We start from the raw sequence: 26,433 nt of genomic DNA on the forward strand, positions 1-26,433 counted from the left end.
CTCTGAGCTTCTGCGTGATGTGGATATCAGACAGAAGGAGAGATTTGGCAAAGAAAAAGAAAACTTTCCTAGCCCCTAGAGGACTTAGCTGTATAATTCTTTCACTTGATACCAGTGATTTGAAAAACTAGTCCAGCATTATTCTAACATGCCCGACCATCACACTACCACCCTCTCCCATTCCTTCAGACATACATTGATATTGTTTTTAATGGCATGAATGATACCCAGTCTGTACATAGTGGCTACAACATTTCAGTATGGTGGAAGATGTCCAGTCTATCATGTTGATTTCCTGAAATGAAATAACTTATCCATGAAAAGGCTTTATTAGCTTTTATTTATCAAAAGTAATGTTATGTAGCCATCTGTCTCATTCAGCCTGATGGTTCCACTGTAAGCCCATCCTAGTCACCCTTACTTGTATTTAATGCACAGCGCATCATTATCTCTCCACCTGACTGTAGTGCGGATCCACATCTGTTACCTACATCTATACTTTTTAATGTCAGGGCTAGCTACATAACTTCAAAATAGTGGAATTTGTGAAAAGTGAGCTACGTTCTTTAGCTGAAAAAGAGTTACTAGTTTTTTTTATCAGTGAAAAATGGTATTGTGAGTTGTCTTCCCTCATGTGACCACAGTTCTGTAGAACACCACTTTAAACAGTGCCAAACCTTTTATTTTTGTGATGGATACACTTGACTCCTCATTACTGGTTGCAGCACTTCAGGATTCTGTCAGAACTCCTTTCCACTGGCATGCATACATGAGATAATTATATTGTTATTTTAATTTTGTTTTGTTCCCCTTTTCTCTGTTAAAAAGCTACTTTATTATCAGTTTTCCCACCTTCACATTACACACCCAATTGCATCATCCTCCCAGATTCAGCTTGTGACTCCTACCATTGCTATCAATATGTGATAGGCACCAATATGTGTTGTCTCCAGACTGGGTCAGTAATCAAGGAGCCCAAATCCTCACCACTGACACTGGAGAGGGATGTGCATTTGAAATACAAATGGATTTCCAGATGCAGACCTCTCTGCATCAAGTACAACTTCCCTTAAGAGTACATGGAACACAGTCAGCCCAGGGTCTGGATGTCTCTGTATCTGTCTCCCTCCAGATCCACATTAAGACTCTCCACTGGTACAGCTGTAGGGTTAGGTCCTCAATTGAGTTTCCAAGCCAAGTCTTCCAACAACAACAACAACAACTCAACAACAACAGCAACTCAAGAACTCAGTGTTTCATGTCCTTGTCTCAAGTAGCTGACACACATACTCTAAGATTTAATTTTTACACACACCCACATATGTGGGAAAGGCTGGCACAGGTCTACTAGCTATGCTCCCTTTTGCCCAGACTATAAGGTAGTTATCACTGCCACCAGTCATTTACTATAAGGCTCTTAAAAGGGTATCCAATTATACTATGTAATATCAATACTAATACAAATGGTAGTAGTACACCAAGACAGCTAGGCCTTCTGGAGTAGCCCACATAGTGTCACCAAATAAATATAAGTACTCTCAAAGGTTAGATACTCTCTACAAAAGCCAGCAACAAAAAAGTATTAAATATATTTAATAGTAAATAATAAAAAATGAAAAATACTGAATATATATTCACAGTAAACCGCAGAGTTCAAATCAAGAAAATATTGAAAAGAGCAGTGATGGACAGACTCATACAAATAAAAAAAATAATATCTAAACTAAGCTTCACTATATTCCTCACTGAATTTAAGAGAATTATACAATTCCCTAATAACTTACTTGGGCAAGGCAAGATGAAATACGTGAACAGTCTTTCTAGTTAGGCTCCAAAATAGAATACTCCATATTCTGAGATCACTCCCTGTAAATTATAATATCCAAGATGACATGCAGAATGACCTCATCTGGTCACCTGACTCTAGGTTCTCACAGTATCTCCTCTGACGTTTGAGACAGGACTTCAGCAGACTGCTAAAATGCACATTTAGAGCTTTTATGGCAATGCCTAAGAGCCAGAGACATTTACAACACCTCCCCCCTTTTTTACAAAAGCTAACAGATAATGGCTGCTCCCAGACCTACCATCTCCCGGCCTACTCAGCACTGTGGGTGATGTTCAATGATTTAACAGCTCATTTATATTTCCCTTATTTTTCTTAAAATAAGCCAGCTGGTTAACCATTGCTGTGCCAGTGCCCTCTATTAAAACATATGCATTTAATTCAGTTACCATAATACATGTTCATTTCTCTTCATTTCGGCAGGGTGCACTGTTGATACATTTTAACGCAATTAACATAAGTAGAGCTCACAAATACATTTTCAGCACAAGCATCTGTACAAATCAACTTGATATACAAATGACATATTTATTTATAAAATTCCAGCTAGCTGTGCTGGCACAAATCTTACATCCACTGCCCTACTTCTCCCTGGCATGGCTGGCAGTACCTCCTATCATCACACAGCTTATGACTCAGAGCTTCAAGAACATCACCTGTTCTGGTTTAGGAATACACATTTACCTTTCAGGAGCCAGCCACAGCCTCAGGTAAGTCTTAATGAAGTCTGAGACTCAGATGAGGGTTAGTGTACAGCCACCAGTTCAGACATGTGTAACAATGCAACCACTAAGCTCTATGTCCCTTGTAGTCAACACTTAGATAAGTGACACAATGTAGCCACAGCTTCAGGTAAGTGTTACAATGTAGATACAGCTTCATGTAAGTGTTACAATAACTATAACCCTAGGTACATGATACAGATCTGCCATCTTCTAAGGTAAATGTCACAAAATAATCACAGTTTCAAATAAATATTAAAGTGTTAAGGCTTCAGGTAAGTATGGCAGTGTGGGTACCATCTAAGTTAATAGCTTACAATGTAACTGCAGCTTTGGGTAAGGGTCAAAAAGCAACCTGAGTTTCCTGTAAGTATAGCAATGCAAGTACCATGTATGTTAAGAGTTACAATGAAGCCACAACTTCAGGTAAGGGTTACAATACAGCCAAGGCTTCAGATAAGTACAACAGTTCACCAACAGCTTCCAGTAAGTGTTGCAATGTTTTTTTTCTGTTAGTTTTTCTATTTAAATGTTATTCAATGGGAATTTCAAAAATGGCCAAAATTTAACCATTTCATTGCATGCTTGTCACAATATTTAGCATGGCATCTATGACACATCATGTCAGGTCATGTACCATGAGATTGCCATTGTGTAATTCATTTCTGAAAATTAGTTTGCACACCAACACTGAGACTGGCCTTTGGCAAGTAATACATTAATGATACTAATGTTCTTCATTGAAGATACTAACATTCTTCTGAATGCCTGGCTCAAAATTAATTTCATTTGATTAATAGCAGAATTGCTGCAGGGGCTGAGCAGTGAATGGTGGGTATAAGTGGTTAGTACTAGCTTACCCATCCTGCTGGGAGGAAGGCAGTTCAGCTTCTCATCTGGTGATAGCTACAGGAATGTGGGTGCATCACCTGCAGTAATGAGTTTATACAGCCCATGTTGCACATTGATGTGCCTCTTAGGCAGGTGTTGCTGAGTGTGTGTGTGTGTGTGTGTGTGTGTGTGTGTGTGTGTGTGTGTGTGTGTGTGTGTGTGCGTGCGTGCATGCGTGTGTGTGTGTGTGTGTGTGTGTGTGTGTGTGTGTGGTCACATTCATGCTCCTGCTGCAAATCAGCAGTTGTGGAGCTTCTAAGAAAGTGCTAGACTGGATTTAGGATGGTTGCATAAAAAGCTGCTAGCCCACTCCCTCACACCGAACTCTTAGTCTTTAGGAAGAATGAGCTGATAAGGACAAATGGGTCATAGGGTTGTTGTACCATCTTGGAGTAGATAGGCTTGGCTCTTTCCTGCCCATTAGAGGACTGAATAGAATGGTCAGCTGTGGTAAGGAGAGCTATTGGACAGGTTGCATGGACATTAAAAAAAAACATTAATTTGTATAATGAACATTCATAATTAAACCTTCTAATTTTCAGTATTTTGACCAAACTTTTTTGATATGTCATGCATGGTCCAGATCATTGTTGTACGATTCTTTCAAAAGACAGGGAACCCTGATCCTAATAGACAAATTGAACAATGAAATGCAATTCCTTGGATTCACACAACTAATTACAACTCCATCTTGTGAAGCTGCCAAGGCTGGAGCCAACAATGTTTTCAACTGGATACTTAAAATGGAACACAGAACAGCATCATCAGTAAAAAGTTTCCAATTAACCTTAGTAACCACCAGTATACTTTCAGAGTATGGAAACAGACCATTTTCATCTAAACCAAAGAGCACTACACTAAAATCAGGCATAAACTACCATTCTATATCAATCAAGGAAGACCTTCTACCAGTAAACTGAGTCTTCCTATACCAAGCAAACCGTGCCAGTCTAGCTCTTCAGAAAGTTGGTGACACTTTTGTATATCTACTAATTATGTACACTGTGACATCTGTTAAAATTAAAAGATGCATACTACTCTGGATAGGCAAGCTAACTCAAGAGTTTAAGCTATTAAGAGATTTAGGAAGAATAACTTAAATTTGCCTATTACACCACTCAACAAATACAGAGAATATGGGTAACAAAATCAAGCCAATGGAAACAGCACCACCCCAGCATACAACAAATACTTCCAGATGATACTTGGGATCAGTTATCAAGCAACACTCAATAGACAACAGTTTATCCACATCATCATCTCATATTGCATATTCTCTCAATCTAATCACCCTGAGCTCACCATTCAGACTACAACAGTAACAACTGTAAAACAAATAATCTCAAAACTGAAATGCAATGGATTGCCCACAGTGAACAAACCTCTATCAGGATACCTCAAGAAATTATCATCATATAGTATACTGGTCTTCTGGTACTACTAATAAATAAAAACCTCATAGAAGGAATCCTTCTGTTATTATAGGAGCAGTCTAAAACATTTCTTCTGTTTAACAGTGAGCAACAAAACAAGTCCAAAAATTATAGGTTAGTAACCGTCTTACGAAGGATGCTAGAGTGGGGAATCCACAGACATCTGGCCATCTACCAAACACAATCTTTTTATATCTACACAACACAGTTTTTGACCAGGGAACAGTAAGCAAACAACATTTAAAAAGTACTGGAACACATAACAATTAACTGCTATAATGGATTTATTATTACAGCTTTATTTCAAAAGGCTTTGCTATTTTGAATATTGGTGATTACAGGTGGCACTTCTTCATTTTGGCATTTACTTTTCAGATTTGCAAACCGAGACATGGCGTCTGGGTAACAAAGTCTGTAGATGTTTGCAACCCGGGGTTATTGTTATGGTACCCTATGAAACCCAAACTCTCCAGAATGTACTCTTTATAGTCACATATTGATGAAACTGTTAAAAATGGACTCAGAATAAATGCTAAAAAATATAGTATCATCACTTTTGGTAGATAACCCCTCCTCTCATCATACTGTCTAGACAACATACCTCTATAAAATGAAAATGTACTTAGGTTGATAACTTCATCTCTTTTTATCATCATTTGAGGTTGCTGTTGGGAAATCCTCTTATTCAGCCCAGCTAATTGCCAAATGAATAACAGAAGGTCTAAACAACTAATCACTCTTTTATACTCAGCTATGATCAGGTCAGTTATTAAGTACAATGCCCATTTTGGGAAGTATCTCACTAAACATATCAAAACAATTAGAAAAACTCTAAAGGTTCCTAACCAAAAAGATCACAAGCCTTAAGTCTCTGAGCCACCAAGAGAGAGAGGCTGGGAGATCTATCCCTTTATTCAGTGTATTATAGACTTTTGAGGTGGGAGATCTCTATCATGATTACTACACCAATTGCTCTGACCTCCTTTTTCTCTGTTAGTCCAATATCTCCAGCAATATTATAACCAGGGACCTAAATCTTCACCAACACATAAATAAAACATGGTGGAGGGTTAGGTTTATAACCCAGTAGCACCCAAACCTCTGGAATAAACATTATCTGCATGATAAGTAGTATGACTTACTATTTTCTATTAAATGAAAACTAAATGAGTGAATGAAAATTCACAAATTTACTCCAGGATTGATTGGTACAGCCATCCTGGAGAAAAGATGCACAGCCAAAGAGAGAGGATACTGGCAAGCTAATACCGGTCATGAGACTCAGTGGCCTTGAATATCTACAAATCTGTTTATGAGCATCCTATTCCATCCTGTTATACAGTCTCCATACAATAGGTTGCAGCAATCCTTTCATAACTTACTACAATAGGTTGCAGCAATCCTTTCATATCTTACTTTAAAAACTATCTTCAGAACAGAACACAAGCAATCATATGGAAAAGAGGGTCTATATTATATTATCACATGCTTACAGAAGAGAATGATAATTAATCGACCCCATGTAAGCGAAAGCTTACAATGTCGAAACCTCAGAACAGCGATTTGTTTTCCAAGGGAAAAAAAATCACTGTTGTAAAAAAAAAAAAAAAAAAAAACCCCAAAACTTTAAAACATTACATAAAGTGGGGGGATTTGCCCCAACACCCCCTGATGTGGGGGCTGTGCCACCCACACACACCCTACTTAAATATGCCAACTCTGAGATTGCACTACAGTGCCACAGACGGCAAAGTAACGGAAGCGGCCAAGTGAATTCTTTCCCAGGGAAAGAATTCGCTTAAAAGCCTCTTCGCTATTTTGCCTTTTTGTTCTTTTACATTTGATCAAGATGCATTCGACAAAATGCGTCTGCGATCACGTAATAGGAAGCCAGAAAAGAGTAGCATTTCATAGTTTTACATTATATACTGTAGTCCCATGGGATTCAGACTTAGTCTCTCTACTTTCTAATATTTTCATAAATAAAAATGCATTAATACACTAATGGGGTTGCATTCAGTCTGCAGATGACTGAATGCTAATCCACAATGCAAAGGGACAAAAAAATATGCATGGCTGACATAAAAAATAATTCTAAACAATCTTTTAAACACACAGAGTATACCTGTACTGAAGAAAACAAAACTCATTGTTTGGAAATCATTTTTAAAACAGCAGCAGCCATAAAATTACAGTTATTCTTGCAGCAGCCATAAAAGTACAGCTGTTTTTAAAGGCAAGATTAGCAATAAAAATAGTCTCACACTGGCAATATGTTGGTGTGACAATAGATAATATCCTATATTTTGAATAGCACAAATACAGCACTGTAAAAGACATCTTTGGAGCTGTTTACAGACTCCGTAGGTGCCTTGTACCAAGCTTAAGGCTGATAGAAAACCCACTCTTTTCCCTTAAACTGCTATATGGTGCAGTGGTCACTCCCTCCAAATCTATACTATCAGAAATGTCACCAATGTACAAGACAGCTGCAAAAGTTACTGTTCATCTTCGACACCATGCACACAGCTATGAAATATTCAACAAATTAACAGAGATGACCCTAGAAATAAAACCAAAGACATTCACCTAACATTCACTCATAAATTGCTACTTAAACATCTATTCCATGAAGTTGAAGAAACAGGAATATAGTCTGCCTATATTCTTCTGGTATACCAACAGAATGCAAGCTAAAACAACAAATACCTAATCCAGAAAAAACAGAACATCCAGCACATATGTGACAAGTTGCCAAGCAGCATTGTAACAGTTATATGAAATTCATTAACTCTTGACATGAGATTAAATGCAGCTCTTGCCAAATTTTAAACAAATTTGCAAAATGCACTTTAATTAAGCAACACACCACAACTCCTAAAAGGTATATGAAGCCTTCAGGCTTACACATCTCAATGCAAAAAGATAGGGAAATAATCAGTATTGTATTGTATTGTATAGCGTCAACTAAAAATGAAAGGGTATAGGTTGAATGTAAGTGAGTGCTATTTTATACTGAAGTGCCTCGAGGAAGACAGTTTTGGCCTCACTTCTGACTGCAGTACTAAAAATCAGCTGTTTTCACCAACTGTGCATGACTGCTGTGGGTATTTTGCATCAGTTTTGGATTTTTTTTTTCAGGAAAGTAAATATTAAGTAGGAATATCCAACTAGAAGAAAAGGAGTCCTGACAATGACACATCTTACTAATTCCCATGAATTCATCTGAAGTCTACTACCACACAAAAATTTGTATAATTGTGGCAGTCCCCCTAGAAACAAATATAATGGTAAATTTAGAAATGGACACAACTTGGTAGTCTGCCATTATAAATAAGCCGTATAACAAAATTTAAAAAAAACTTATAACAAATCTAGCCCTTTTATAGACTTATCAAAAATATCAGCAATGAGCCAAAAACAACCAAGCTGAAAGCCCAACATAAACTAAAACTGACATCAAAGGCTAAATATAACTACAGACCAGTCTTTGGTTACATCAGAAAACCGAGAAATAATACCTTGCAGTGTGCAGTGCTGGCCCCAGATGGTATCACCCCCTATGACCCTGAATGAAAACTAAATGACTGGATGGGAATTTCCCAAATTTACTCCAAGATTGATTGGTATGGCCATCCTACAGAAAAGATGTATAGTCAAAGAGATTGGGTATTGGCAAGGCAAGAACGGTCATAAGACTCAGTGGTCTTGGAATATTTATGAATCAGTTTATGAGCATCTTATCCTATCCTGTTACACAGGCTCCATACAATAAGTTGCAGCAATCCATTTATATCTTACTTTAAAAACTATCTTCAGAACATAAGCAATCGTATGGAAAAGTGTAGTATTTCATAGTTTTATGTCATATACTGCAGTACCATGGGGCTCAGTCTTAGGCTTTCTCCTTTCTAATATTTTCATAAATAAAAATTAATTTACTCACTAATGGAGTTGCATCTACTTTGCAGATGACTGAATGCTAATCCAGTATGCAACCCCCCCAAAATATGTATGCCTGACATAAAAACAATCCCAACATACTTGTAGATAGACTTAACGCTAATTTTAATCAAGAAACAGTCATTGGAATTTTAGAAATCCCACAGTTCCACAAAACTCCTAAAGTCACCATGGAACATGTCCAGCCTGTATTTTCTAAAACTGGAAACACCACTTCCATGAATGTAGAAAATTAACATGGATACATAATCAATAGCACAAAACATGGCCTTACTGACCCCCCCCCCCGCACTTGCTTATCTTATTTTTGCGACAGGATAGTACCATAATGTTTGGAAAACAACTTTGGTCGTGCCACTGCACAGGAGAGGTTCTGTCTCAGACAACAGGAATTATATACCCATCAACCCCACTAGCCTAGTTTGCAAGGTCATGGAACTTTTTAAATCTGTGTCTTATATTACAGTTTTAAAAACCTCATACAGCTGGAACCACAGCAGTTTGATTTTATCAGGGGCAGATCATATCTACTCAACTAGTTGAACTTCTTTGAGAATGTTACAGTGAGATGGATGGTGGCCACTCAGACCATGTTGTATACTTGGATGTGGCCAAGTCTTTGATGATAGGCTCAGTGTCTTTTGTCATCTTGTAGAGTAAGGTTTAAACCAGTGGACACATTGTGTAAGAGATGTAGTTATAAAACATTATTGGAGGGAAAGCGCTCAGACAAACCTACAACAAATAACAAGCAGGTTGTCAGTACCACACAATACCTCACTAAAGGAAACACACACAGCTTAGACCAAAGACATAGACATTCATATGCTGTGGATCTTTAACCTAACTAAAAAACAAAGGCCTCCAAAAAATAACCTAACAAAGAAGAAACATCAGCAACCTCAAAAACACTCATTATGGGCAGGCCCCACCATGAAAAATATATCTAAGGTCACTTTGATTTCTATAGCCCATAAGGCAAACTTCCATAGCATGCAATACCCTAGTCATAGGTGATGGCACAGTTAGATACACTACTCACCTGGCTGTGTAAAGAGTGGATCACAGTCAGTTGCCTATCAGGTAGCAGGATTCACCACATTATGCAAGCATCATGTTCTTGCATCACAAGCACACACAAGACAAAGTTATAGTACACATTTTAATTATTTATTTTATTTAACATATGTTTACCGGGAAAGTCCAACTAGGTGACAGCCCATTTTCAGTGGAGGCCCGGGGAGAAAAGCTCCAGAGACAATCAGCAAAAATTACAGTAATAACATAACTTTTAAACACTTGAATAAGCCATAATTTGCATTTTAATAAACCATAAAATCACATTGATGGTGAGAACAGATATTAATACAAAATACTAGTTCAAATCCATCTTGTTCAAAAGGTACAGGTATAGGATTGACATTAGAAGATTATATTCAAGTTACAAGAAGACTATATAAATTGTATGATTTGGATAGAGCTGTGCTAGATGAAGTTAAAAAGGGATTAATATGTACCACAGGAAAAAATGGAAGAGGGAAGAGTGAGGGAGGGATGGAATTGACAAAAGAGGGGAAAGGGTGAAAATAAGTAACATAGAGAGTAAAACAGGGGTATGTATAGGAAGAGGCAATTGCTGACCCATAGGTTAAAGAAAGAGGGATGTTGGGAAGGTTGAAGAAACCAGATGAAATGAGAGTTTGGGGTATTTAAATAGAAGTCAAAATTTGAGTCAGGGCTATGTAGAAAGGCAATAAAGTTAAGGTGAAAGAATAATAAGTCATGTGAGGGAAAGTGTGAGTAAAGCATGGGTTATTTGGTAGGAGGGCGATATGGACTGAGAGGATTATAGTTAGTGGTTGGGGAGAGGGGAATATAGTAGTAAGAGACAAAATATATAATTACATATGATGGGCAATAAGGTTAGTGGACTTTAGGTTGGGACATAAATTAACATGAAGAAAGTGATTTAACCAGGACTAGAGTATGGGCATAACCAGCCGTTATACAAGCGAGTCTTAAACAGGTTTTTGAAGTTGATCAGGTTAGTAATAGTTGTGATAGGTTGAGGGATAGCATTCCAGATTTTGGATACACAGAGTAGACAGAGACCCCTGCATGATTGTTTGAATTGGAGATTTGTAGTAACAATTTATTAGAAAAACGGAGAACACTGGTGCAGGTGTGGGGAAGGAGTAGATGATGGAGAAAAGGTGAATTTACTGCTTGGTATATCAGTCTGGGGGCAGTGACTAGTTGGGTGTATGTTAAATAGTGGGGGTAATTCTAGCCAATTAAGTTGTTGTAGGGTGAAGCAGTGGTGGGATCTATATGGAGAGTTTATAGCAAATTTTGGTGTAAATGATTCAAGATGTACCTCCCTGCACTATACAAAGAGAAATATGATGGAGCTGTCAGAATATATACCTGAGACTGATAAGAACCTAACCTTCAGCAGGAATCTACCATCAGCATGACTGATGCCAAAACAAACAAAAGATTATGATTTTCAACAAGTGGCTTAGCTTCACTTCTGGTGTCATTCAAATGTGATACAGTATATAACAGCCTGGGGGGGGGGGGGTACATTGCCCTAACTGCTTTGCAGAAGTGACCTGCACCTAACCCCCAAGGCATACATACATTGCAAAATCCTTGTCCACTCCTACAGAGCCTTTTTTAGACAATGTCAGTCTTCTAAAGATTCCAACACAGGGAAATAGAATTTGTTTAACACTGAAGTATTGCTAATTATTTCTACAATGTTAAGAGCCTTAACAAAAACTCCACTCCCTGCAAACACTCCTATCCTGGAAAACATTGATATATGCATCATCACAAAGATCTGGTTCAGGACCAACAAAAGCACTTCATAAGTGCAGGGATTCAATGCCTATCACACTTTCAGGCCTGTCGCATTACACAAAGACACTAAAGGCAACAATGTCTCCATATTGTTAAAAAAATCCAGACTCATTAAACAAGATAATGATGTGAACTCCTCCTTATCCAACTTAATATTAATAAACCCCCTTATCATATCATAGTTAATTATAGGACCCCATCTGTGACCCTTTCAGCCCACACTTCCTGCCTAACTAGTATTGAAGTCCGTCCCTATGTATTAAGCCAAACACCATACTCCTAGGAGACTTCAACTATCCCTCCATAAACTGGGAGACTTATATATCATCAAATGCGTAGGCCTTAAAATTTCTGGACTTTATCAATACAAATGCTCTGAACCAGTTAGTCTTCACCCCAGCTAGGGCAATAAAATCCTGGATTTGGTCCTTACCAGTATGGGCAGCTTTACTAACTCCCCATTTGCAACTTCTTCCCTGGTCATATCAGACCATAAATCAATTGCATTCATCACAAGACCTAAGCCTGAAACAACTTCCAGTACCTCAATATTCAGAGATTATGCAAAGGCAATTCTGCTAAAACTGAGTGATGAACTGGTTCATAGGTTTATTGTCAAGTACTAGGTTAGCTGCCCTTGTGGAACATTTTAAGCCTAACCAGTTTCCCTTTTGAAGTTAACCAATCCCATTTGGTGTTAGATTTGTCTTACCCATCCCATGATCAATAATTATATAGTAGTCATACAAAGAATAACTGAAATTATAACATATATAATTTGACATTGACCCATGCATGGGATAAAGCATTCAGGAGCTGCCTATGTCCATTAGTAGCACAGGGGGCAGTTCCAGGGCTAACTTTCTATTACTTATGCATAGATACAAACTACACTGGAAGATGGACAGGGAGGAGCTTTGTTTTACATAGATGGGAGTCTCCTCCAGAGCAGTGGTGTTCTCTGTGAGATATACCTGCCCCTCCAAACCTTTCTGTTGATGTTGCAGAAAAGGTTTAGATCCCTAGACTGAGTACTTTTGATGACATCTGACTTGCTGATATGCAGTAAGTCCATCCATATTGGGTTGGAGGAACCTTTGCATGCCAGACGTAGGATACCAAGTATAGTGAGAGTGCTTTGAATTGTTCCATGTAGAACATATTGTTTAGGCCTTGTAACCTTTTAGTAAGGTATATCTGTGGATGTTGCAGTTTTTGCATGTGTCTGGCCAGATACATGTCAAAGAGGGCACTATACTCAACGATTGGCCTAAGGAGGGCTAAGTAAAGGAGTGCAATGACATTTCTAGATCTAGACACAATTCCTTTGTTTATAAACTGTGCAATATAGAAGCAATTGCTTACAAAATTGGACACGCGCATAAGTTACGTCACTGTCCACATAAGTTCTCAAATTCTGAACAAGTGGATCAACTCTTAGGAGTGTATTGTCAATGTGGTAGCTCCCCAGGGTAGATGGCTTCCCAAAGAATACAATAATGCATTTTGTGGCATTTATTTCAGTCTATGATTTTTGGCACCATGGGACAAACCTTAATGCAGGATGGCTAAGTCATATGGGCATTCAATGACTGCTCCTACCTTGCAGTCATTTTCAAACTTAGTCAAATAAAGCTGTTTTGTATTGGATTTTACCTCGAGATGTAGAGGTTAAACAGGAGAGGTCCCAGCACAGAACCCTGGTGGAATCCACTGGTAACTGTCTATTTGCAGAGGTAGCATCCTCTATTTTGCTTTCCTGCATTATATCTGTGAGCCAATTGGCAATCCAGTGGGTAATACAGGGGTTTATTCCCAGTTTATTTAACTTTTCTATTATCTTCGAGTAGGGAATTGTGTTAAAAGCTTTGGCCAGGTCAAGGTATGCGGTGTGTACCATTTTTCCTTCATCCATTGCTTTGGTGATATTTTCAAAAAAGTCCACCAGGTTGAGTAAACATGACCTGCCCTTGACAAATCCAGATTGAGATGGATGAAGTGTTTGGTGGTTTCTTATGTCCTTATTGATTAGCTCCATGACAAGTCTTTCATTGGCTTTACTTATGGGGCTGTTCAGATTTATGGGTCTGTAATTGCTGGTTAAATTCAAAAGCCCTTTCCATCTTGATAACAACAGTGCTTATGCGGAATCCTTTACTGCCAAATTCTGTGCATACGTAAATATCTGCATAGACTCAGCCGCCCCCCATAAATAAAAACAATGCCAAATTCAAAAATAAACTCCTATAGTAGAACTCTTATGTAAACCGTCTCTGTAAATACGAAAAACAAATCACTGCACAGAAAATTAATTTAACTCTTAAGATGCCAAAATCGTCTTATTAAACTAACCAAGAAACCCTGGACCCTGATCAAACCAACCAAAGCCAAATATGAGTTAAATAGTCACCCAGGTGAAGGAGAACCACAAAGCATGCTATAACTATGTTGAAAACCTCAGAAGCAATACCTCGCACTGGGCAAAGCTACACAATCTGACCCAGAGGACATTGATGATCTACTTTCAGACAAATTTAGCTCACCCTTACCCTCCTCTTCCCACTCCAATATTTTCAGATCACATACCCATTTGACACCTCCTGTAATATCCCAAGAACAAATCTGCAATGTGCTATGTAAGGTCAAGAGCACTACTTCTATGGGGTCAGACAATATATCAGGCTGTCAGCTGGTCAGCCTAAAACATGTCTTGTCAGAGTCCCTACACAGTCTATTCAGTATTAGCTTCAAAACAGGCTTTATTCCAGATGAATGGAGGACAGCAACATTCATTCCCTTGCACAAGATTGGGGCTTCAACAGACGTGTTGCTTGATCAGTCTCATCTGTAAGGCTATGGAAAGGATCATTATGCACTTAATGAACAAGGATATAAATAACTCCAGACTTTTGACCAAACCAGTTTCAGATTTGACAAGGACAGGTGCCTGCTACAGTAACCTTTTCAAAGAAGTCTACCAGGTTAGGTAAGCAGGATTCAGATAAAGGCTCATACATCACAGCTTGAACAGCCAGCAGTGTAAGGGATATTGTTATGTTGTGCTTTTGACAGTATATGGCCCACTGATCCACAGATAAATTGAATTCAAACTTCTCTCCTGTATCTCCACAGCTTTTCCCTGCATAAAACTATAGCTACCCTGCTCCAAAGGTGACCTATGATCAAGTCCTAAATTAACTCTGTGTGGCTAAAAAGACCAGTTCTGTGGGTCTTGTGACACTGTGCTCTCATGCTTCTCTGTCAGTACAAAGCATTTTCTCTGTGACTCACTCCTAAATCTGTTTAATCGCAGGCTCTCAACTGGTTTTATGCCTGAGTATGGAGAGCGTATGAGACTGTTCCACTGCACAAGGGAGGGTACAACACTGATCCTGTAACTATAAGCCAGTAAACCTAACCAACCTACTCTGTAAGGCAAAGGAACATATCAATATGGAGCTCAAGAACAATATTTGCCACTTAACAATCCCTTGACACAAACCAATTTGAGTTTGTGAACTGAATATCCTGCCTGATAGGTTTCTTTTAAAACATTACTAAGGCATTGGATGAAGGCAAGTCAGCACACACACACACACACACACACACACACACACACACACACACACACACACACACACACACACACACACATACACACACACACATACACACACCTTACCTTGATTTGGCCAAGACTTTTGATACCATTCCATATTTAAGCATTATAGACAGAATAATCAGTCTAAATGTAAACCATTCGATAATCTGCTGGGTAGCAAACTGGCTCATGAACAGAACCCAGCAAATTAAAATTGGGGGGGGTGCTCTCCTCCTAAAGATTTGTTATCAGTGGGTTCGCCCAAGGTTAAGTATTAGAGCTGCTTCTATTTCATATCTACTTTTCTGATTTCAAGGATGATTTTAAAGGTCTTTGACTAACCAAGTTTGCAAATGATTGCTAGTTTAGGGCCATCTTCAGCTCTCCAGGAGACAGCACAATTGTACAAGAGTGACTAACAACATACATACATATAAATGGTTCTAGGACTATGGTCTAAAGCTAGGCATCAAAAAGTGTGGTATTATATCCTTTAGTAAACATGGCAGTCTATGCACTTATCATATTAACAAGCTCCTACCCTCCAAATGATGCAGTTATCAGGGATCTAGGCACTTTATTAGACAACAATCTCTCCTTCAACTACCATATAGGCAGTATTGTTAGACAGTCTTTCTACTAAGCCTAGTTGATCACTAAAGGTATATCTTCTAGGTCCAAAGAGTTTCTCATCCCTTTTTTGTTTTCCTTAGTAGTCTCTTAATGGAATACAGCACCCTCTTCAGTATACACTTGTCAAAACACATGATCCAGCTAAAGAAAGACTGACATTTTCTAACTAAGAAAATCATGGGTATGAATTAAATGTCATACAAAATGTCTTAAAGCTCAGTCTCTTTTCTGTTTCATACAGACGCCTAAAAGGTGACCTCTGCCTACCCTACAAGACCTCAAATGGCCCGGTCCTGTGTGACCTTTTACATGTTTTCAAAACTTGTAACACCAAGAACACCAGTAAAAACATCTAAGTCTCCACTAAAATGTAAATAGGATCTGCTGGCAGAATAGGCACTGCTCCCCAAAACATTCTTCTCCTCTGGAATAGACATCCCTTTCAGATTAAACAGAAGAGGTCATTAACCCTTTCCCAATGCAAACAGGATTGATGAAAGGAAAACCGTAAACATACTCTTTTGGCTTCACAATCTCTTATTAGGAAGTAGTGGGGATAACAGTGTTAAGCTTTAAATAGTCCTCCAAAATCAACTGCCTAATATCCTATGAAATGATTAACCTGTACTACAGATATCAGATATGCAACTCATTGCACATCTCTGAGATAGCTGTCAACTAAAATTCCTAAATTGCGCACTTCCAAGAATGAAAAAATTGTATAAGCACATGTGCAGTAACAGATGAGACAGGACTTTGGGGCCAGTGGTGTAGACTTTAAAGGCTGCAATATAAAACAACTACAGTAATCTGATAATGCTATAAGTATGAGTTGCATATGAAACAGGTCACTGCTGGAGGCATTCAGATATCCTCTGGTATTAAAGCAACAATTAATTACTTTATGAGAGCAGGAAAATAATAAATTGTGGTGAAATTATTGTCAGGTTAGCTGAAACTTGATCTTTGCCAAAATAGAATGAATGAATGAATGTTTCACTCCAGTCAAAGGCTGGATTTCTGGCTTCTCATGACAACCAGTTGGATATAGCTATTTAGTATGCTATGAGGTATTTGACATATATTACTGAGTAGCTGTACCCTGCTGTGTTCGTTTTCTTTTACCATCATACCACACAGGTATTTGTAAGCATTTTTATTCATTAGGCATAGCAGTAATGCTAAGGGTCATTACCATATTATGGTAATGAGAGATGCTGGTGCTGTGAGAGCTCTCATTGGTAGCAGCTTGTTGCATCACTGTCTGGTGGAGTGAATAAGCAGGTTTGCCAGCACCACAGTGAAGTCCAAAATAGTATTTTTCCTGCTGTCTAAAGGTGTGTTTTAAACATGTGTATTGTTCCTCTGTATGCTGAGCAGCACATGACAGGGAAGTGGGATCAGTGTGGTCAGATACATTACATTTACTGTTGCTATGGGGTTCTGGTCCTGTAAATTAAATAGTTGGACTCACCTGTACACAACTAGTGCAGTGTGTCTGAACTGCATACACTGTGTGTGTTGGTCATTTGCATATGTGTTTTGTAGACAGAAGGGCTTTGGTATGCCATTCTAGTGTGTACCAACCCTACTCTGTGGGGCACAACACTCATGATGGCTGCCCAGCTTCTTCAAATTGCTTTAAAAAGGTTTAATATAAATAAAATAAATTAGTACAGCAACTTCAAAGTCTGTGCATATTTCTTTACCATATAAACTGCCTCACACACCAACTAACTCCAGGTACCACATAATGATGCCATACTTTGTGAATGTCTCTGAGAACTACTAGACTGAATGTAAACACTGTAGTAAGTCTGCCCAGCCATGCATCTATAGCAAACAGTCAAGATGCTGAAATGCATTTCAGTGGAAATGAATGTGGCTGATGTTCATAGGTAAATAACAGATTAGCCACTGAAGCTATTTGCTTTACACTGCTTTCAAGGAGATTTGTAATCCTGCTAAAGCCATTATGACCTCTGTCTGACAGAATTGCCTTTCCATTCTTTTTTTACTAATTGCTTCAGTGGCACAGAAGCCATAGTAAAATGAGTTGGACTGTTAAAAGAGTCCTCTGATAATGTCAGCCCGACACGGCAAAACAAGGAAAAGTTTGAAAGAAGCAAAGTTATTTAGTATCTAGTTCAGTGCAGTTGTCATACAGGAAGGATAATATGCCATGCTGTAAAACAGGCTGTGCTAAGGCAAGTGGCTAACCTAAGGAAGATTAAGGTGAAAAGACCAGATGAGCTGCTTTCCCATGGTCCTCTATAATATGGACCATGTACTGGCAGAGGCGCTGCTAGAAATATTTAACAGGTCATTGGTTGTTGAAGTAGTATGAGAGGAATGGAAGATGGTGAGCAAGATGCCTTTGTAAAAGGGGAGGAGAGCAGGAAAAGTCCAAGGCACTACAGCGTTCTTAGCTAACAACAGTAGAAGAAAATATCAAGGAGAGAATTTTAAGGAAAGGCTGGTTGTATTCCTTTAGAACAACAACCAATATAGGGTTATGGCCAAAAACAGCTGTCAGTTGAATCTGATTAGGTTTTATGATATAAGTGCATAAACACTTGATGAGAGACTGCCAGCAGACCTGGTTTATCTTGAGTTCACAAAGGCCTTTTACTCAGGTCACCCAGGCTTGGAATATGATGGAGACTTTACACCTGGATTATTAAAATATTGATGGGGATGGAACAGTAATTGATATAGTGTGATGGGTAATACCAGAAATAAGAAAATGAACTATTGATCTACTGTTTGGCTTGATGCTGTGTCCTGTGCTGTTTGGTGTTCTTCAGACATATTAGGAGGGACATTATAAAACATTATCCTCTTCAGTAATGATGCAAAAATAGGTGCAGCAAGGTGGGACTGAAGGCAGAGTCTAATGAAGAATTTCAAAATGCTGATGAAGTGAGCAGAAAGCTGGCACTTGAGGTGCAAAGCCAACAAGTGGAAGTAATGCACCAGGGTTGCAGTAGCTTTAACATTCTCAGATCATTTCATGCTAGGTTAGCCAACAAGCTGAAGTAATGCACCAGGGTACAGTACCCTTAACATCCTCAGATAATTTCATGCTAGGTCAGCCTACAAGCTGAAGTAATGCACCGGGTTGTAGTAGCTTTAACATTCACAGATCATTTCATGCAAGGTCAGCCAACAAGCTGAAGTAATGCACCAGGGTTACAGTAGCTTTAACATTCTCAGATCAAGCTGAAGTAATGCACCAGGGTTACAGTAGCTTTAACATTCGCAGATCATTTCATGCTAGGTCAGCCTACAAGCTGAAGTAATGCACCAGGGTTACAGTAGCTTTAACATTCTCTGATCATTTCATGCTAGGTCAGGCTCAGCCAACAAGCTGAAGTAATGCACCAGGGTTACAGTAGCCTTATCCTCAGATCATTTCATGCTAGGTCAGACAACAAGCTGAAGTAATGCACCAAGGTACAGTAGCTTTGTGATGAGAAGTTGTATCCAGTGGAGCAGAGCTGTTGCTGACCTAGCATGAAATGATCTGAGGATGTTAATTATATCTAGGCTGGAAGACAGCACAAAATAGCAGAGCAGCAGAGTCAGAAAACGTAATGATGATGTGTGTCCCCAGGGCAAAAGACTTTGGAAGAAAAGAAATACTGTTTCAGTTCTAACAGACCTTGCCTATTCAAACTTTGCCTTTTGTCCTTTGTGAAGTAGTGAAGATCACACAAAGGGGATATTAACTAGTTTAAGCTACTGGAAGGGTGTGAGGAGAAATACTGTATTGTATTAACTTTTTCTGTACTCCATCTGCTTTTATTATATTCCAGTTGTAATGACAATGCTTTGACTGTATTTCAGTTATATTTCTGTGCACTGAGACAGAAATTGGTCTGTTGTAATCGGGCTCTGTTCTAGTTAATTGATAAAAAGATAGATAAATAGAAAATAAGCAAAAAATCAAATGTATACATGTTATAACCAGAGACTAGAAGCCAGAAGAGACACTGTGGATGATCCTGATATGCAAACTCATGTTAGGGAAATGTGAATGGTTAACCTTAAAACAAACTAAACAGAAAAAAAAAAACAATAAACTGAGGAAAGAGCACACAAGACCAGTGGTAATCTCCAAAATGTTTATGTAAGCACTTTCATTGAACAAGTAATCCAACTTCCTCAGACGAGTTCAACGAAAGCGCTTACATAAACTTTTTGGAGATTATCACCGGCCTTGTGTGCTCTTTCATCAGTTTAATGCTTAACCTTGACAGGAAAGACTGAGGGTAAGGAGTGAACTTTAGATTCATGGAACAGACTACTAAAATAGGTGGAAGAGAAGGAATGCACAGCATTACTGAAATAAGCATGGAGCAGGTGGATAATAGGTATTGGTGATGAAGCAATGGAAGGGTTACAGAAGGCTAAATGATGTTAAAGAGCAGACTAGGTAGCCTGTTTACTTCCATCAAGTAAATTCAGTGCAATGTACTCACTCTTCTAAACCAAATAGTTAAGAACATATTTCTTGTCATTTTGTCTAAACTGCTTACCTTCAGTTCAAGCATAAGAAGTTCAGCTATCCACCAAAAGGGAAAGAAGAAAACGTTGAAATACAGCAACATCTGAAGAGGAAGACTTGACACAACTTCATGAGCTAAAAAAAAAAGATTGATTTCAGGAATTTTTGTACAATATCAAGAAACGTTCTCACTTTCCCTGAGCTGCTAAGTCTTTTCATTCTAGGAAGTTTGGATATATAAACAGTGTTCCCTTTTTTGTAGAACATAGTATTGGTGATCTTAGTAATATCAGCTTGCTGTCTCATTATGTAGCTGTTAGATATACCAGTTTTAATATTGCCCCTATTCCGTCTTCCAGATGTGTGGATTTACTGATTATGATGTATTGTACAGTTCTCAAACTGTGACCATGAGCAATGGATAGCCTCTATGGGTTTCTGTGGCCATGGCTGAAATCCAACCCTCCACTGTTGGAATGTTCCTTGAGTGTAGCACATATTTTGCAAAATTAAGTATTGTCATATATCGCTCTCTTTTTTTTAGAAACCCTTCCCAAAGCATGCATACACAAATACTCACACATGCACACACACACACACACACACACACACACACACACACACACACACACACACACACACACACACACACACACACACACACATACTCACACACACACACACACACACACGCACACACACACACACACACACACACACACACACACACACACACACACACACACATGCGTATACATGTACATGCACACAGATCAGTTGAGACTTACTGTATCATTCCCTTAATATTTTGCTCTTGTAGAGTAGATACATTAATTTCATATTTTCTCTCTTATTAACTAAAAGATCTTTTTCGTCTTGCTTCTTCAAGCTGGTCCCCATAAAATGCATATTTAGAATTCAATCACGATCACCTCCTTAAAATGTCATGCACTACACTGTTTTAGATCTATCCATTTATCTTTAGGTGGACAACTTAGAAAAAGGGAAGTGCTTCTTGTGTATCTTTCCTAGGATCTTACCCCAACATCATACTTAAAACACCATTAGTAAATTACTAAACTTCTGCAAAAGTTGAGTTTTTTGTGCTTCTTTTATGTGTGTGTGTCGAAAGAAAAAAAAGTAGAATTTGTTGTCAGCTGAAGAACCTAATACCAGTTAGAGAAATATACCTGGATGGCCACCAAACATCACAGAACTACAGAGAAATCAAATTGTTGTATAAATGTTCAACTGGAAATTGTGTTGTTCTGTGGTACATTGTGATTTTGAGTCTAACAACTGAAAGACACTTTAATCACATGCTAGCCATTGGTCACTAATCATCAAATGGCATTTCCATCAGAATTCAAAAACTTACTAAAACAGAGTGTTTTTGCAGGGAGGCAAGCTTCCCAATAATGGAGGGTCTGACCTCCACACCTCTATGGCACTATATATATGCTAAGTTCAAGATTCAGAATAATATAGAAAATGAACTTCCTAATACCTTCTATTCAGTCATCTTCCTGAAACACACTGGCAAAATTCAAGAATCTTGCTAGTTAAAAAAACAAGCTAATGAGTTTTTTGTCAGCCAGCAGAATAATCAACCAAACTGGCAAATTTTTCAGTGACATATAACCCGAAGCATTAGAAATCTAATTTGGTAATAAAAACGTTTTGTGTATTTCCTTATGCAGTGCATGTAATTCATGTTGTTCTTGTCGACTGAACTGTTAATTTGCTACAATTTTTGTGGCTTAAAAATAGGTACCTTGTATGCTGGGTTACAAATGACCCAGTTTGACTCTATAAAAGAAGAGATGGCCAGTGTCAGCATTTTGATAATGTACACACCTGAAAAAATCTTGGAGCAAGTTTCTTAGGCTGGTATTGCACTTATTTTTTTTTAAATATGAGTATTATTGGCATTAATACTTTTATTTCAATTTTTAATCCTGAAAAATGACACCTTATGATTGACTTGCATGGATCTGAACACTTGTCATCAGTCTGTTTAAGGCACATAGTGTTTTTTTTTTAAATTTTCAGTCATTTTTAACCAATATAACAAAAGCATCAGCCAGTTCTGCATGCACTCAATATATAAGCCCCCAGAACTGCATAAAAAAAACAATAATATCTTATGTAAAAGTCAAGTACCACATGATACAATATATGGAGTGCTCTGTACTGAAATGCTAAAATATGCCAATTTCTGCGTTCGCACTTCATTGTGGATTGGTATGTGTGCATATGTGTTTGTGTCTGTGTGTAAGCGAGCAAGCACATATGCATGTGTCTATGTGCATGCATGCATGTATGCTTGTGTGAGCGAGCACAAGTGCATGTGTCTATGTGCATGCATGTGTGTGTTTGTGTATGTGTCTGCATATAAGCGAGCACATGTGCATGTGCCTATGTGCATGCATGGGTGTGTGTGTGTGTGTGTGTGTGTGTGTGTGTGTGTGTATGTATGAGTTAGCGAGCACATGTGCATATCTATGTGCATGTGTGTTTGTTACTATAAATACCTTTATTTTCATATATATTCTTTTGAAAAGTTTGATGTATATCTCATCTTTTACATTATGGCCACTTATCTGTGTGGAGACATTCGTGAATGGGCGTACCTTCGTTGAAGGATGTGCGTCAGGGCCGGCAACTCGGCACGTAAAAATCTACTGCCAATCATTAGCGGACCGGAGTTCCACTGTGGCGAAAGACACAACAACAACTTTGCATAATATAAAGCAATACAGATTAATTCATAACATTCACACTATGCATAAATTAAAATAAAACTGTGAATGCAAAAGAAACATACCATATAATACCATTGCCTATAAGGAACCACAGAGGAGTAAACAGCAAATACCATTAACCAAGATAGATTATAGAATCAAGAACATATTCAATATTTAAATTAATCCACAGGCAGTACAATGAAATTACAGTACTTGCTGTATTCAGACTGACGGTTTGGGCACAGGTAGATATTTTTTTTTGAACTTCAGGATGCTGATAGGGCTCATTGGTGTCTTCCACACAACCCTTACTATAATATAGTTTATTTTTGTTTCATAATTACAGATTTCCTTTTTATGTACTTTCTCTTTATAGTGGTGTTCATTTAGAACTCAGTGAGTAATTCAGTTTATACGCATATGACAAGTATATGAAACTGACTTATAACTGGCTTGCAGCACCAAAAGTTTGGACTGTATATAAGTACATTACTGGCAAAGGCAAAAGCCCTCACTGAAAGGCAGACAGTCCATGCAAAATAATGTTACCTGTTATGTACATAAAATTCATTTTCCTGCATGTATTTAAAAATACAGAAGTTGAAATTTTGCATTGTCTTGGAGTTCATCACCTTACCTCATTTGGATTTGTTGTGTGCACCTTGTTTCAGTGCAGTAACGCGGTCCTGGTCTGTTTGTACTGTAATTGACCATAAGGGTAGGGTTGACCTTTAGTATTGGACAGTTTGCTCTCCAGGGTGGGGATCAGTAATCTAGGGTGATCAGCAGTAGCACAATCACTTATTTATATTACTTCTCTTATTCCCTAAATTTTAAGTCTTCACTGCCTCATACTAACACTGGCACAAAAAAAAGGAGATAGAGAGATTATCTTTAAAACATTATATTTAGCTGTAGACATAGAATATTCTATATTTCATTGACCAGATTAATCCCACTAGTACAGTGACCTCTATTCATCAGAGACCTGAGACGGCAATTATACTGACTGGGAAAAATTTGGCCAGGATATCGAGGGAATGTCCATACTTTTTTCAATAAGTGCCGTGGCTTCTTTTACATCCAGTTCACAAAAAGGGCAAACAGGATAAAATTCAATGCGGTACAAAAAAGATACAAAAAAATGCTCTTCACAACATGTACAGAGAATACACTTTATTAAACAACAACAATCTACTGCTTTATCAGTTGATGTTTAATAAAGTGCATTCTCTGTATGTGGTGTTCAGAGCAGCTTTTTTTAGATTTGGTATCTATTTTATATCGATCTGATACCACCAGCTTGGCCACCATTTAGCATCTTATCTGAAAGTGGACACACTCAAGAGTGCAGCACTCCCTAATGCTGCACTGCAGTCTCAGTAATTGAAAGATAATCCAGCCATCTTGGATACAAATAGAACCCACAGCCTTCTGAGTTCCCCACACTACAGGTAAGTATACTAGCCACTGACAATACACCTTGTAAGCAATAACAGTCTCAAGGTAAAGATAATGGCCATTTGACCTATTTATTTATGTAAATATTTTTTGCTGTGATTTTAATAAACTCTGCAACTGAAGTCAAAGCACTAGAGGTTAAAGGCCAACTCCTGCCTTCTGCTGGGGATCTGCTAACCCTAGCTACTACCACTGAAAACTTAGTTTGTGATTTACTGGTTCATGTTACCTGTTACTGGTCTTCAACTACCCCTGCCCAATGATACATAAGCATTCCAAGTACCAAAAGCTGTCGTCTAGAACCATAGATTCTGAAAGCAAAGACTTGTCTCATGACTTTAACTGTATTCCACCATCCATGAGACACACACATACACACACACGCGTGCAAGCATGTACACACACACACACACACACACACACACACACACACACACACACACACACACACACACACACACACACACACACACACATCTGTGCTTTACTGTCTTTTTGCATTACTGCAGTCCATTCCTCTCAATCTCTTAATGCAAGAAATCTGGACAAAGCTTGACAAAATGCGGGGACAAAGGCATAAAAATAGGGGCATATTTTACATATTGCTCTTTTAAACTTAGAAAGTTGGTAGAGTAACAGGGTTTGTGTCAACATACATTTTCATAAGGATTTGAAGTATGAAACTCAAATGTATGTCATTATTTAGTGATTTCAGTCCTCAGATCATCCCAGTGATTTGCCAGAAAACCACAGATTTTATGAGGACTAGACCAAAATTATGAGGCAAAAATCTGGGCATTCTGCAACATTCTGTGAAAATCTGGACAGTTGATAGGTATTCTGCAGTCGCTTAGTGTGGTTTGATGTCTTTTTGCTACAGTGGAGGTCTGGGTGTTACTCATCTCTTTATTTCCTCAGATCTACAGTTTTGCTATCACTCCTTGCTATCTATCTTTAACTGCTGTTGTACTATCAACAGAAGAGCACACAATGGTAAGCACTTTCTAGAACAATTGTAGTACTACTACTAATAATAATAACAACACAATGTCCAAAACAAGAATGTAACAAACTTGCTAGATCTGCACTGTTATACAGAGAACAGTTTGTTCACCTACAAAGCAATCATACAGACTACAGAGAAATGTGGCTGTTGGCACAGATGGTATTTTGTAGTGTAAGTGGGGGAGGGTGTGGGAGACTTCAGCTGTGCAAATCTTAGTGACCATGCAGACTACAAATTCCATGCAATTAACATGATAAATAAGCACTTAAAATACCTGTTTGATATGATTTTGCTTCAGAGCAGTCCTGAGTCTTGTTGCATGATAAGATAGATTCACTGAATGTGGCTGAGCTGTGTCGGAAATGTGGTGGTAAAGGAGTGAAACCTGCCATTGCCACTGTTTGTCTTCACACAGAGCTGATAGGATTAATCAGGCCTAAGAACATTTGAGATTAAAGTGGCTTTACTTAGCTTTGGAGTCCTCTTTCCTCTAATATGCACACACACATGCATGCACGCACACACACACACACACACACACACACACACACACACACACACACACACACACACACATTTGAACCTTATACAATGACTTGAAAAATAGACAACATGCCTGTCAAAATTGTTGATATGATTATTTGTTCCATTTCATAGTATTTACCAATAAATATACTGGAATTTTATATTATTAAAAAAATTGATTAGTTGTTATGCTGCAAGTCCAGAATAAAGTAAAAAGAAATAGTCGCAAA

The 26,433-nt window shown here is 38.2% G+C and overlaps 1 protein-coding gene across 1 annotated transcript in view; it reads right to left on the bottom strand.

The window, feature by feature from the left end:
* The window catches only part of LOC122800258 (transmembrane protein 17B-like), a 70,975-nt gene extending 44,905 nt beyond the window's left edge, over nt 1-26,070 (bottom strand). Inside the window, exons 1-2 of the mRNA XM_044069748.1 lie at nt 25,953-26,070; nt 20,496-20,599 (exon numbers count right to left, since the gene is read on the bottom strand). Of these exons, the coding sequence (XP_043925683.1) occupies nt 20,496-20,599; nt 25,953-26,070 (222 nt within the window). The remainder of the gene's footprint in view (nt 1-20,495; nt 20,600-25,952) is intronic.
* Nucleotides 26,071-26,433: the final 363 nt, after the last annotated feature.

Source organism: Protopterus annectens, chromosome 4.part0 (genome assembly GCF_019279795.1).
Source record: "Protopterus annectens isolate FY-2018-M chromosome 4.part0, PAN1.0, whole genome shotgun sequence".
In the NCBI taxonomy this organism is placed as follows: domain Eukaryota; kingdom Metazoa; phylum Chordata; order Ceratodontiformes; family Protopteridae; genus Protopterus; species Protopterus annectens.